Source organism: Scatophagus argus, chromosome 7, assembly GCF_020382885.2.
Source record: "Scatophagus argus isolate fScaArg1 chromosome 7, fScaArg1.pri, whole genome shotgun sequence".
Taxonomy (NCBI): Eukaryota; Metazoa; Chordata; class Actinopteri; family Scatophagidae; genus Scatophagus; species Scatophagus argus.
Genome location: NC_058499.1, coordinates 24,556,158 through 24,570,055, shown reverse-complemented (window position 1 = coordinate 24,570,055; position 13,898 = coordinate 24,556,158). Strand labels below are relative to the sequence as shown.

At 41.7% G+C, this 13,898-nt stretch overlaps 1 protein-coding gene across 1 annotated transcript in view; it reads right to left on the bottom strand.

The window, feature by feature from the left end:
- The window catches only part of hydin (HYDIN axonemal central pair apparatus protein), a 78,925-nt gene that overhangs the window by 4,704 nt on the left and 60,323 nt on the right, over nucleotides 1–13,898 (bottom strand). The window contains exons 61-87 of the mRNA XM_046393446.1: nucleotides 13,724–13,817; nucleotides 13,414–13,582; nucleotides 12,642–12,724; nucleotides 12,228–12,383; nucleotides 10,849–10,954; nucleotides 10,288–10,492; nucleotides 9,774–10,006; nucleotides 9,513–9,661; nucleotides 9,173–9,368; nucleotides 8,887–8,995; nucleotides 8,190–8,429; nucleotides 7,883–8,025; nucleotides 7,164–7,388; nucleotides 6,906–7,066; nucleotides 6,531–6,625; nucleotides 6,123–6,351; nucleotides 5,651–5,851; nucleotides 5,401–5,527; nucleotides 4,913–5,078; nucleotides 4,006–4,153; nucleotides 3,549–3,756; nucleotides 3,201–3,422; nucleotides 2,560–2,729; nucleotides 2,237–2,435; nucleotides 765–917; nucleotides 498–668; nucleotides 18–127 (exon numbers count right to left, since the gene is read on the bottom strand). Coding sequence (XP_046249402.1) covers nucleotides 18–127; nucleotides 498–668; nucleotides 765–917; nucleotides 2,237–2,435; nucleotides 2,560–2,729; nucleotides 3,201–3,422; nucleotides 3,549–3,756; nucleotides 4,006–4,153; nucleotides 4,913–5,078; nucleotides 5,401–5,527; nucleotides 5,651–5,851; nucleotides 6,123–6,351; nucleotides 6,531–6,625; nucleotides 6,906–7,066; nucleotides 7,164–7,388; nucleotides 7,883–8,025; nucleotides 8,190–8,429; nucleotides 8,887–8,995; nucleotides 9,173–9,368; nucleotides 9,513–9,661; nucleotides 9,774–10,006; nucleotides 10,288–10,492; nucleotides 10,849–10,954; nucleotides 12,228–12,383; nucleotides 12,642–12,724; nucleotides 13,414–13,582; nucleotides 13,724–13,817 — 4,468 coding nt within the window. The remainder of the gene's footprint in view (nucleotides 1–17; nucleotides 128–497; nucleotides 669–764; nucleotides 918–2,236; nucleotides 2,436–2,559; nucleotides 2,730–3,200; nucleotides 3,423–3,548; nucleotides 3,757–4,005; nucleotides 4,154–4,912; nucleotides 5,079–5,400; nucleotides 5,528–5,650; nucleotides 5,852–6,122; nucleotides 6,352–6,530; nucleotides 6,626–6,905; nucleotides 7,067–7,163; nucleotides 7,389–7,882; nucleotides 8,026–8,189; nucleotides 8,430–8,886; nucleotides 8,996–9,172; nucleotides 9,369–9,512; nucleotides 9,662–9,773; nucleotides 10,007–10,287; nucleotides 10,493–10,848; nucleotides 10,955–12,227; nucleotides 12,384–12,641; nucleotides 12,725–13,413; nucleotides 13,583–13,723; nucleotides 13,818–13,898) is intronic.

The following is a 13,898-nucleotide window of genomic DNA, read 5'->3' as shown; positions in this document are numbered from 1 at the left end:
GGCAAACAGTGGCTCACCTGGCACCAATGTCCCCAGTGCTCATCATGACAACCCTCTTCCTAGCCTGGCAATGCTGGACAACAGCCCCAAAGGCAAGGTGGTCCTGGTCCAGCTGGACTTCCACGCCCTGACAGTTAAAATCAGAACTGGTGGTTAACATCACCTTTGCCAATATAAAGTACAGAGTTGAGTTGAACCTAATATGTTAGGTGCTTGTTGTGTACTTGAGAGCAAATTCCTTGTTTGTATATGCAAACTTGGCCAATAAAGCTGATTTTGATGAGCTAAATGTCTTGAATGGAAACTTGCAATACAGATGAACTTCTGTGTCATTCATCTTCTACAAATAAAACTACAGTCAGCACTTGTTTATTAATGAACATCTGCCAAAATCGTGTGTGCAGATGATTCTGAAGAGTGAAGCAGTAAAGTTACATACATCAAGCAAGGCATCATTTGCACCAGTGTTGTTAAAAGAAATTTACATTACAGTTTACCTGACAGCAGCCTTGGATGGCCAGCAGGGGGTGTAACAGGCCTGCAAACTCTGCCTGCAGCTCAGCAGTGAAAGGCGGTATGTGCTGATGAGGTGTGAACTGGATCTCAACATTACATGAACCACCTCTGGCTTTCAGGCTCACCTCACCTGCTGGACTGAATGCCAGATCCTGGAGGAGGAGGTGGAGCAGAAAGGATGATATTAAGTATTGCTTGCGTAGACCACTGGTTATCAGTCTATGTGTGTGTGAGCGTGTTTTCCCTACCTTCGGATCCATGGGTGTGTTTGCGTTGAGTAGCAGAGCAAAGGAAAGGTCTAAAGAGCTACGGTTGACCAGAACCACTTTTCTCTTCGCCTTCTGACCCAACATGACAGATCCCAGTTTCACTTTCCTTTGCCTGGGATCCTCCACCTCCAGCTAGAACAGAAAGATACTAATCAGCCGCAACATTAATGCCATTGACAGGTGAAGTGAACACATTAATCATCCATTTAAAATGCAGTGTTCTACAGGGAAGCAGCACCCCTTGACATTTTGCAAACAGCTCAGGAATGTCTCAAGGACCACAACAACAGCCTGCAGACTCCCCAGATCCCAACATGATCACGAATCTGCACAATACAGGGTAAGCTGAATCCACCCTCCCACCCTCAATGCACGGGATCCAAAAGATCCCACAGTCCAATGCTGGTACCCCCCAGAGGTCCTGTGTCCCTTCCCCTGACAGGTCAGAGCTGTTTTGGAAACACAAAGAGGACCTACAAAATAACAAGCAGAGACACAGTTCCTAGTGACACAGGTTTTTGAAAATCTGTTAATAATCACTCAAGTGATTTTTTGTCTTGATCTCATAATGTTCGATGCATTTAATTAGGTATAAGCCTCGATTTAAAATGGTGGTTGCAAGCTTGCACAATCACTACAATCCCAGTCAGCCCTCTGTCAACATAGAGTTAAGTTAGCTACCTAGCTAATGTCAGTCAGAATCAATGTGTAGCATTTTTTTCTCTCACCACACAAACGCTTCAGTTCAAAAAAGTGTGGAGTATTGCTAACTGTTGGCAACTACTTTATGGCACACTGCTGTGGATTCAGATATTTTTGGTCACACTAATCTGATTTAAGATGCCTAGGATGACTATGGACCAGGAGATGGAACAGGTTTTCCAATGACTGGAAGATCGGGGTTCTGACCCACAGCTCTGGCTTCATGTCAAAGTGTCCTTTGAGATAAAGATATTTGGGCAAGATACAAACCATCAAATTGATGCCTGTTCCACATATGTTTATTAGAGAAATAAAAATATTGTGGGGTGCTCTCAATAGGAAGCACTTTATCACTTATGATGAGATGATGAGCAGGTTGCCACCTTGCAGGGTAGCCTCTGCCTTCAGTGTATATGGGTGAATGAGTGAATGCACATGAATGTTGTATGTATGGTAATGTGTATTGAGTGGTCAATACAATATAAATGCAGTCCAGTTACCATATGGTATGTGTATAACAACGGATATCACAACAGCAAAATGAAAAGTAAAGTATTTGTACATTACAAGATGTGCCTTTTCTCTCTGGCCTTAAAGTCCATTTCCCTTCAGTTAGAACAGTGTGGTACCCTTCACCAGAGGGTTCAATTCGCCAGCATCTTATTGTGACTGCTCAGCAAATGTTATATGGCCTCATCACATTTACCGTGGCGATTTTGGTGTTAGATTCACACCTTCTCCTTTCTCACCTTCATCTCGATGCCTTGTCCCAGTATGTCCACCTGTTTCGTGACACAGCTGTTTAAGATGAAGGTGAGTTTTTCATGGTAACGGCATGCCTCGCGAGGATAGAAGATAACTGGTACGTTCATCACAGCACCAGGGGACAAAACATCTGGTTGGAAGTCCATCTCCAGGTAAGAGGTGTTCCTGTACTGGCACTGGACACTGAGGGGAAGTAGAGCACGGAAAGTTTTCAAATCAGAGTTATTTCCAACTCTCAAACCTTTACATTCTAAATAGAATAAAAAAGAGTTTTAATTTAGCAAAGCCCTTTTGATTCCACCATCACCTGATGTCCCTTTCGCCTTTGTTGGTGATCACTAAAGTCTGGGAGGTCGGCACCATGCCAGGACAGTACAGGAAGCACTTGCCAAAGTTGTACTTGGTGAAGGAGAATTCAAGGCTAGGCGCCACAGCCCTGCCTTTAATGGCAAAGGTAAAGGTTGGCCCGAGTTTTACCTGTCAAGAGGAAACAAGAGGGAGAAGTACAGGAGAGAGAGGAATGGAGCAGAACCAGAGAGGGCCAATCAAAAATGAATATAAATCATATTTGTCTAGTGGCAATCACTTATTAACTAAACTGCTCTATACACAATACAGTACCCAACATTTGATTATATGAACATTTTTAAGGTTTATTAACAATAATACAAATTTAGTTTGTTATTTAATCAAATCATTATTTGTCAGTAATCTTTGTCTTCAGGAATTATGATTATGATGAGAAAAGTACATAGAGTTAGTTTGTAAGTTTTAGTAAACTATTACTGTTACTTCCATCAGTTACGTGCTTCTACACTTAACACAATGTGGAAGACTTGTTTACTTGTCAGTTCAAGATGAGGCCAAACTAGCCTACAGATGCTTTAACACACTGTTGTTCCTTTAAAAACCCTCATTACACTTGAGAGGAGGAGAGCAATATCTCACCTTGATACTCAGTGTGACGTCCTGAAGGTTACAAATGCTCCGGGGACAAAAGAAGAGCGAAAATCTCAGCTGCCTCCCAACCTCAGCAGTAGCATTTTGTGGTTTTGCTTCCAGGTGTTGCAGCAACTCACTGGGACCTGTGAGGTCAAAGTTCACTTCCAGGTTGAATCTTGCCAGGTTGGTCACCAGGAAATTAAAGATGGACTGGTCTGAAATCTGTACCTTCAAACAGTGTATACAGACACATATAGGAGGGTGACTGTAATGTTTGAACTTCAAAAGTATAGGCATGTTGTTGTTCATGCATTTATATTTGAATTGATTCCTGTCATGTGCAGTTGTGCTGACCTTTCCAAAGTCCAGAGTGTCTTGGTGTTTGGGACTGATCTCTTTTAGGCCCCCACCTGGCATCTCAACTTGAACTGACATGCTCATGGTGAAACAATCAGCCTTCACTGTGAGTACAAGTGGCTCTGACTTCCTCTTTACCCTGAGAACCAATCTGAAGCTCACATAGCCCTCACGGCAAGGAGTGAAGGACACTGACAATGGCAACCTGCACCAAAGAGTACACAACAGTTGACAGATACACTGCTGTCCATCACTTTCTACAGTATGGTATAATAAAGATGTACCAAAGTTAATTAGCAGGGAAGCAAAATGTCATACCTCACAAAGCTGTAATATTTGCTCTTTTAACTGCTTTGTTCCAGATGCAAAATACATCACCATGTCAGTGACTGTGTTTTGTCAGTAATGGACAGTGGTGCATTTTTAACCCGGTGCATGTTGCAGTGTCATTAACCTGTTTTTGGGTGCTATTGTGCCAGTCATGGGCTGCAAAATGAGGCTGGACTGCTGGTCATCACAGAGAAGAGATGACTGCAGGACAGAGAAATGGAAGGGCTCCTCCTCTCCATTTACCAAATCCACTGTTTTTTCAACTTTGCGACCTGTGTGCACGCACACGCAAGCACACACACACACACACACACACAGAGCTTATGAATCTTTGTTAATGCATTCTACAACATCCCCCTGTCCTTAAAGCTATGGTTGGTGATGTGTTTTAGAAGCTTTTTTGTTATATTAGTTGAAATTCTCTTTCCATTCCAACAACAATCAATAAATCAAATGCTATAACATACAATATCAAAGCAAGGGCCAGGCAACATGAATGATGTCACAGGATTTTGGAGAATGTTTCGTGGAGAACACCTGGCAGAGCAGAGCTCACTGGATGGTGCTCTCATCTAGAGCCGCTTACCGTTTACTTTTTATACTTTTCCCTTCTGACTGGAGGGGAAATTAAGTTAACTTCATGAATGCACAAATAGGACAGGGGAACAGAGGACAGACAAAAACAGTGATTATTCATCTATAGACTATTTACACACACAGGTAATTTATCTGCTTTATTCATCTGATTAATTATACATATATGGGTTTTTTTCCACATACTCTGGCTTCCTTCCACAGTCCCAAAAACATGTACATTAGGTTAATTAGCTACTCTATATTACACCTTATTACACCCTAGGTGTGAGTGTGTGTAATTGACTGTCTTCAATGTGTATATATATATATATATATATATATTAACAGCAGAATGCATGTGTTTAATGTGAGGTGTAACTTGAAACTTGAAAGAGTTTTGTCGAATTAATGGGTAAATTCATGTATGAACTTGTGGGTCTATAGAAGTTTCATACCAACAAGCGGTTCTCCAAAGTCAACGTGAGGTCTGTCGAGATAGACAAGTGGTTCTCTAGTGGTGCCCACACACAGGAAGGGGACAGACAGCGACAGAGTCTCAATTACAAAGCTCCAGAATGACTCCACCACATCCATCTGCTCAGCAACATATTCAAAACACACCTGCACACACAGAGATGGAGCACAGGACTGCAAATGGCAAATAGTTTTCATGAAAAAGAGACAACATGAGTAAATATCTGAAAAAAGATCAAGCAGAGTGGGTTTGGGGTGGGGGCCTGGGGAGACAGGGAAACTGAAACAGTAACGGAGACCAAAAATGTAAAATGAGAAAGAGATTGAGAGAGAATGTGACTGCAGAGGCAGAACAAGGTAAATTAGGCTATAATAACTATAAACTGTAGCTGAAGGAAACTGGAAGACAAATGTCATAAGATAGGACCATCCAATGGAGAATTTTCAGTGTGTGTATTTCCACCCTTACTTCCACTTTCTTCCCCGGCAGGATGGTACCACAAGGGGTGAGGCAGCAGAATGGGCTGCTACTTGTGTCTTCACACCTCCACTTGAAGGAGTAGGGTTTATTGGTTGGGTTCACCACACTAAAACATCTGTGCAGTAAAACAGGAATACACACGTATATTGAAAGAGTTCCACTTCCACTGATGGAGAAAAAAAAAAGTGCTCATCTCTCTCTCTCTCTGTCTCACTCTTGCTTGCACTCTCTGTGTTACCTTGTTGATGGTGACGACAAACCAACAGCTTTGAACTCTATGACCCTGGTGTTAGGGTCCAGAGGGCCCCTGAATTCAGGGTTGCTGTGGGTCCCCCTGACATAGTCTGAGTCCTCCAGATCAAAGTGGCAGTGGGGCAACAGGCTACGGCCACACACAGAGATACAGGGAGCTTGATCCCCATCTTGTAAGTTGGGGATACTAAAATAAAAGTATGTAAACACATACAGACAAAAAATAAACAGATAAATAAAAATAATTGTGTGCCAATATTCTTACAAAGACATCCATTCATTCCTGACAGTCACCCTGTCCATCCTAATACCTATCAAATAGGTAAGGAAAATTATAAATAGATGTCATTTTCTATATAACAATGTTTTCATGAGTCAGGGTGCAAGAGCCAGTCGAGCCTCACAGTTCAGAACTCTTCTGAACTGAACTGAAGCTTCTGAACTCTTCATTACTGTACCTGCAGATCAGCCTGGCGTGAAACCGGGCCACCTCCAGGGGTGAAAAGCAGATGCTGAAATTCTGCACTGCACCAGGCTCTATGACCCCTGTGCTGGGCTGAACGCTGATGGATGGAAGCTCAGGCTTCCCCATCAGAAGAGACATCACACTGGCCAGCGTACTAGCAGGACGGGCTGTGGTTAACAGTGCTGCTGACCCGCTGCCTGGTCGAGAGGTAAGGGTCTCATCTGTTATAGACAACACATGTTAACATTTACACACAGATTTCAAATAAATGTCTCAAATGTAAAAAGGTATATCAAATAACTATCAATACATCATACACAGGTGTACTCATGATACATAGTAATATTACAGATGTATGATACACACACACACACACACACACACACACACACAAACATACCTTCACGCTGATGGTTGACAGTGTTGTTGCTTGGTTCCATGAGAACTTGGAAGGAGAATTCCAGCTTGACATTTCCATTATTAACAATCTGCAGTCTACACACACGCACACAAACATACAAATACAATTTTCTGAACAGAGTCGCAACCATTGTGATGAAGTGCGTAATGAAGATGATGTGTAACGGGATGGCATGATACAGGAGGTCCAGTTTGACCCCAAAGCTTCATTTTGACTATCAGTATTTTCATCGTTGGTGTACAATTGCTTACACAGTATGAAATTAAAAGTCTCTGGGGTATGACTGCCTGGCTGTATACTTAATTTAGGTTCACTGAAACAGCATAAACTGCATGCACCCAGAGCCTGACTTACTGTTGGATCCGAGTTTGGTAAAGCATGGTGTCTTTAAAGTGAATCATGTCAGTGTTGCAGCTGAACTTCACGTAGTCACAAACTGCACTGATTCGCAATTCCAAATCCCATTGGGAGCCCTCTACCACAGAGCAGCAGGGCTCGGGATCTGTCTTAATCACCTGCATAAAAACACACAGAATACATGTTTGCTCAACTGTAACTGTGAGCTGGTATCTCTCTTCCACATCTCGTCAACATAGCGGTCAACATGTTCACCTTCTTCTTAACAGGCAGCTGTGGTGCTCCCAAAGCATGCGTGGAAGAACTCAGCCACTGTACCGTCCTCTGTCGGTCGTCCCAGTCAGTCACCTGCTCTAGTGGCTCCTGGAACTCCACCTGACAAACCTTGCATCTCACTGGTTGGCTGGTCAGAGTGATTGGCTGACTGAAGCAAAAGGTGACAGTCATTTCCTTGGAACAACCAGCATGAAGGTGTCCCACCTGTAAAAAATGAATAAATAAAATTTCTTGGATTACAAACAGCAAAGAATCATCCTAAGAAAGCAGTGAAAAGGGGTGCTATTATATTGTACTTTTTGTTTAATTTCTTTGAAGTGCAAAACAACAATAAAGAGACACAAAACAACCACAAATGACTACAGTGAGCCATAATATAACCACCACAGACAAAAAACAACCACAAAGAGACACAAAACAGCTTTAAAGAGAGACAAAACAACCTCCAGAGATAAGTTGTTTTGTGTTTTGTGTCTCATTCAGTCTGGGTGTTCTCCCTACATACAGGCTGTGGGGGCATTTTACTTGTGCACATGTTACAGTATAATGTATAAAAAAGTTCATCTGACATTCATTTATTATACTGAGTAAATAATGTAACCATTAATAATCTACTGTTCATCAATGTAAAAAAAGGGCTTTAAATAAATATTAAATATTTAAATATTTCTAAGCCCACTCCTGTTCCTGTTCTTTACCTGTGGTGAAAAGTAGACATGAGGTCCAGCAGCAGGCCACTCAAACTTCACCACCTGGCTACTGCTGTGGTTGGTCATGGTGAAACTCTCTTGGTAGGGACAGTTTACATGGCAGTCACCAAAATTCAGCACTTCATAGTTACCTGTGTGAGACAAATAGGCCTTGTAGAAAAATCCAGGAAAAGAAGCAAACTTCTGTGTCAGGAACTGACTGGTACTCTGGCTGATTAATGTATATGGTTCACAGCCTTTCCCCTCCATTCACACCACATTATTGGTCTCATGTCCCATGCCGGTCTTCTCTTACCTCCTTCATCATCTTCCTGATCTATTTCCTGCGATGACCCACTGATGTTGCAAAGAGAGACGATTTCCTGGTAAGCTTCTCCGACCACTTGTATTACGGTATCGCTGTACTGGTTGTTCTCCACCTGCAGTAACATCTTGGCTTTGACATTCAGGGGCTTGTCAGAGCAGAAGCTGACCTCAAACTCCACCTGTGCGTTAACATTCAGCCTCAGATTGGCTCTGTGCATGAAGTGATGCTCTGTGGAAGAAGTGTCACCATCAAGAAATATGAAAAGTTGTTCTGAGTTCACCGAATTACTGACTTAGAGTGCAAAGCAACAGTATTGACAATTTTGAATATGTTTCCTGTGAAATCAAAACACATTGCTGTTCTGCCAAAAATGTCATGTTTTATTTGGCCTGTTTGTGGATGTTCCATACAGCTACTGCGGAGCTCTGTGCCTTCTCAGCCACTGGGTTGGGCAACTAGATAGTCATACAATCAAAATATGACAAATGACACAAGTTGCACTTATGGCTTAAGACTGAAATAGCCCTCCATATAATACGCCAGCTCCACCAATTTTAGATATCAAAGCCTGTTTATAGATGTTGGGGAGTACCACTGCATACGTGCAAAAGGCTAACTACTAATTGATTAAGTGAAGAAGAGATGCATTCAATGACAAACAGAGTTTTAAAAGTTAAGGGTGTACCTGAATCAGTGGTGCCTTCAAGTTGTGTGGAGTGGATGGAGCTACAAGTGTTACCAGAAGCAGCTTGGAGTGTAAACACTCCATGTTTATCCAGCAGGTCAATTTGGACCTACACCAAGCAGAGAGCCAGAAAGCACTGTTAATTAGTTAATTACAGACTTTAAGTGCATCATATCTGCTTTATTATTTTAATGTGAGTACTGTAAATACTGGTGATTGGTTTAAAACAGCTTCAGGGTGGCCCTAATCAATAGTAACAGGACAAAAGGAGTGTGTCTCCTCTTACCTGAGCTGGAACATTTCCATCATTTAGCAGCACTAGGGGCAAAGTATGTCTGCGCCCAACCAAAACCCGTCTGAACTGCAGCACTGGGATTTCTCCACTGTTCCTCAGAGCTGGACGCACCACACACACACTAGGCAGATTCCCCTCTCCCATTAGCTCAAATTCCAGCACCTTACTCTTAAATGTGGGTGTCATTCTAGATCAGAGAGAGAAGAGAGTAGGTGGGCAGTGGAGGCAAAGGAAAAGATAATTGTATGCACACAACAGTAGTGGAAATAAATGGACAAACATACAGGAAAGAGAAATCTAGAACAGCATGCAGTGTCATGCACTCATATACCTGTTGGTTCCCTCCACTGTGGCCTCAAACACAGCACTGTAGAACTGCATCGTCTGGGGTGTGAAGGTGACTGTGGCGAATGAGTGTGACTGGCTGGGGATGCTCAGTGTTGTAGCAGACAAATCAAAAGCCTCCACATTACGGGACGTCTGTCAGGAAACACAGAGTAGATATGACGTGCTTAATACCATGTAACACAATCAGTGATGCTTTGCACACATTCACCCATGTGTCTAACTCAAGAGTCTTGACATGTCTTACCTTAAAGCCAGCATTTTTGATGGCCAGGCTGAGCACACAGGGCACCTTTCTGTTGTTGGCGAGTTTGAGGCGGGCCTGCGCAGTTTGCCCAATGAGAACTTTGTTGAAAATAAACTTGTTCTCCTCTCGGACGTAAATGCCGTCAGCATTGCAAAACTGCTCAGAGGACAGCTGACTGCTGTTGTGACACAGATGGTGTTCTTCAAAGATGGAGGCAACATCTAACACTATGCCTAGGAAACCAAAAAAAGAGTCAGTTTCAGAATTAGTCAAAGGAAAAGCACTTTGTGAACATGGCCAACCGCTTGTTGTACATCATTACATCATTAGGAGAAAAACTATTGTTCTGATGAAGGGTAACAGCAGCAAGATTTTTTTTCTCTGAATGGGGATAGTTTGTGTCCATCTTTGGGATCTCAGGCAAACCCATGCATATAACACGTATGAAACTGAGCTAAAACTTTGGTCAGGTTTATTAATCAGATAAGACCAAATAACATTCAACAGCTCTCACCTGGTTTGCAGACCTCTGCCAGCAGTCTGTACGGTATGCCATCAGGCTGGTCTGATGGGTCACGGTCACTGATGTCGATAAGCAGACCCTGGTTCCAGTTGCCCAGCTGCTCAGCGTGACAGTTCACTGTCACCACCTGCTGAGACCCCGGCTGAAGGCTCCCTGAGCAGGGAGACACTGAGAACACCCCCATGGTGAGGTTATTCTGGAGAGACACACGGGATGATTAGAGAGGTGCAGATGAGAATACTGGAGAAATTAGTTATAAAGGAAGCCACAAATACAGACACAAATAGAATAAATATAATATATGATTTTGTTGCGCAAATTAAGTATGTTGCTATACACAGAAAAATGAGACATGAGAAAAAATAATGCCCGAAGTGTAAAAGAACACACAAGATGGGAAACAACGAGCATGTCATGTTTTGTCACTGTCTGTCAGAGCACAGTTGCTACTTCCCCATGAGATCTCCTCCACTTACAGAAAAACAAACATGGAGTGGACTTAAAAAACAACAGGCACTGTGATTGTTGTCATCTGCACTAGCAGTCTCTCACCTGGGTAATCTTCATGTCTTTTTGGAAGGACTCACGTCTAACTTTGCTACTGGCACCAGTAGCCCTCCCTGAGTGGCTCTCTTGAGGAATCTTCTTACTTGGACCCCTGAGACAAGCACACAAAGACATAAATGACAAATAAGTTGTAATATCTTTAAGCAAAGAGACAGTGTAGAAAGACTGACTGACTGTCTGCTTGTCACCATGTCAGGCAGCAGCTGAGACCTCAACAGCTCAAAGCATTCCTGTTAATAAATTGCACACTTTGGAAATGTCTACCTTACAGGAGCAATAACAGATTGGATCAATTATGCTGAGATCCATTTGCAATTTTTCAGTGCTTGTTAATTTATTCCTTACATTCCAACATGAAATATAATTGCTACAAGCAAAACGTAAAACATCTTTCATGCTCGATTCTAAATTTTGCACAGTGTTATTGATGAAATAATAATACTTTATGTCCATAAAAGCCACATTAGTTTTCCCCCCCCCCTCCTTTTCAGTAAGGTACTGCCTGCTGATACTGTATAACCATCACCACACAGCTGCCCCTCTTACAGTTCTTTTACTTAGAAATTTGTGAGTTTCAAGTTTTCAAATGATTGCTTAATTCCAACTTAGACTAATGATAACTATACTGATAACAATGTGAGCATATGCATTGATGCCACTAAGCATGTGCTGTGTGCTCCAGCAGTTCCCGTAGCTTAGCAGTAGTTAAACAGACATTTATAACTCTGACTCTTTAACAGTAGATCTCAGGGAAAATGATGTTTTTATGTGTAAAATGCAGGCTAATATTATGGTAGCTTATACAAACATTTAATAAGTCGTACACCACAACAGCCAAGACTAAGTTAAAGGGGGAGATCATCTAAGTGTTTCTGAAATGCCATCAGTAAGTGTACACAAAATAGGTTGACTACAGTTCGAAAACAATGTTCACTGGTGGATTTTGATTAGCTGTCAATGTTTCTATCGTTTATCAAATTGCTCTGAAAGTGATCCCAACAATATCATTTGACACTTTCAATTAAGCTCAGTTCAGTTTATTTCTAAAGCTCCAAACCACAAGACATGACACTTTCCAAATAGAGCAGGCCATACTCTTTTATTTAGTTTTTAATACAGAGACCTAACATTCCCAGCAGGCAGAAACCTTGGTGCAGACCCTGGCTCTAGATGGACAGCCATCTGCCTGGAACTATAGCTGTAGTCATTATAGCTGTGGTGCGGATTCCACTTGAGTTAGAACAAGTTTTTAAAAAACAATATATTTATAGTTACTGTTATGGTTATCATTTTTGGTGAGGACAGCCCTTTAGTCTATGTGTCTGTGTGTCCCTGTTTGTGTGTGTGAGTTCTGTGAGTTCTACCCTGGCCTCTCTGGTGGAGCAGGGTCAGCGATCATGCGGCAGATGATGAAACGGGTCTCAAAGGCGCCATTGTTCTCAATAGTGAAGTTCTGGCTTCTCTTGCAGCCGTAAACCAGTGGACCGAAGTTGATGTCACATGCAGGTGTGATTTTGTAGCTAAAGAAAGTCCACACAGCAATTTATACTTAGGTGGATTCTCAGAGCTACCACTTATCAACAAAATTATGATTACAGAATGTGAGGAGATAAGTGACACATTCTAATCCCTGTAAAGCAAAACATAGACTAACTGTGATGACAAATGATAAGAAAACAAGGAAAGATGATCATCTGGCAGAATCCAAAAATGAAGTTTAGTTAATGCAATTTAAATCTGTATTTATATAAAATAGACAGTATGAATCAAGCCTTAACCTGGTGAAGACAGACTTGACTGAAACCTTGATGGCTAAGAGGGCTATGGTTTCTCCTCCATTCCCGATGTTGGGTTCAATTACCTGCATGAAAGAAAATCCAAATCTCAATTGGGTGAGTTCTACGGCATCCAGTAAATCAGCAGCAGCTTTGATATAGTTAAAGAAATGTGCATGCTTAAATAAATGTAAAAAATGGAACCATGGTCCAGTAACTCATGAAACAAGTGGTAACTCATATGAACAAACAATGATTTGGGAGAAAACAACATTTTGGGAGAATCTTGTTTGCATATTTGAGGGACAAATAATCATGTTTTATTTCTTCGTTTGCATTTTAAAAACACAAAAAAGCATTTATTTAACTGAATTGTTTATGGGTGAAATTCAGACACGAATAATAGGGAGAGAGAGAGGAAACATCGTGGCCTGAATGAAACCAGGGATGTTGTGATTATACGGGATGCATCTTAAAACACTACACCAAGATCCGTATACGTGTATAGTTCTGTTAAAGTAGGATATTGAGTTGGGATGCACTACAGTTAGTGATCTTTAAAGTCTGCTTTCCTTTACTCAGATAAGGCAGTGAGATGGGTATACACCATTTATTAGTGAAAGTGAAAGTGAAGTGAAATCAAAATGAATTCAGTTTTAGTACCACAGATTAGCTAACAAGATTATTAATCCTCTTCCCTTCCACTATGACTTTACTGTACAGTATAGTTGAACCTCCAGCTGTGTGATCATTGAAACCACTGTATGGCTCAGACCTGACAAGACAGTACAGGTTGCTCTCTGATCAAGATTTCCATATTGGGTCTGCAGAGGATCTGCAATGTTGTGGGCTTGTCATGGGGCATTAGAGTCCCACTGTGGGGGGACACCGTGAAAATTGAGTCAAGGGCTGGCTGCTTTGGCTCGGTCTGCTGAAGTGTAAACCTTAGGGAGAGAAAATAACACAAGTAAACAACTTCACTAGTTTCATGGTGAGATAAAACTCACTGACAGTAAAAGGAACTCAAATTGAAACTTTAATACTATGGTGCACTATTGAGTCTAAAACTAGCAGTTTAAACTCACTTGTAGGCGATTTCGTATTTTCCTTGGTTTTTCATCCTCAGAGACAATTTGCTCTCTTCGAAGACTTTCATGGTTCCAAAATCCAGACAGCCATCTGCCACAGTAACAAGAGTAAATGCATTATATTTAATTATCAAGACAATGAAGCCACAGCTTAGTCACCCCAGGGTTAACA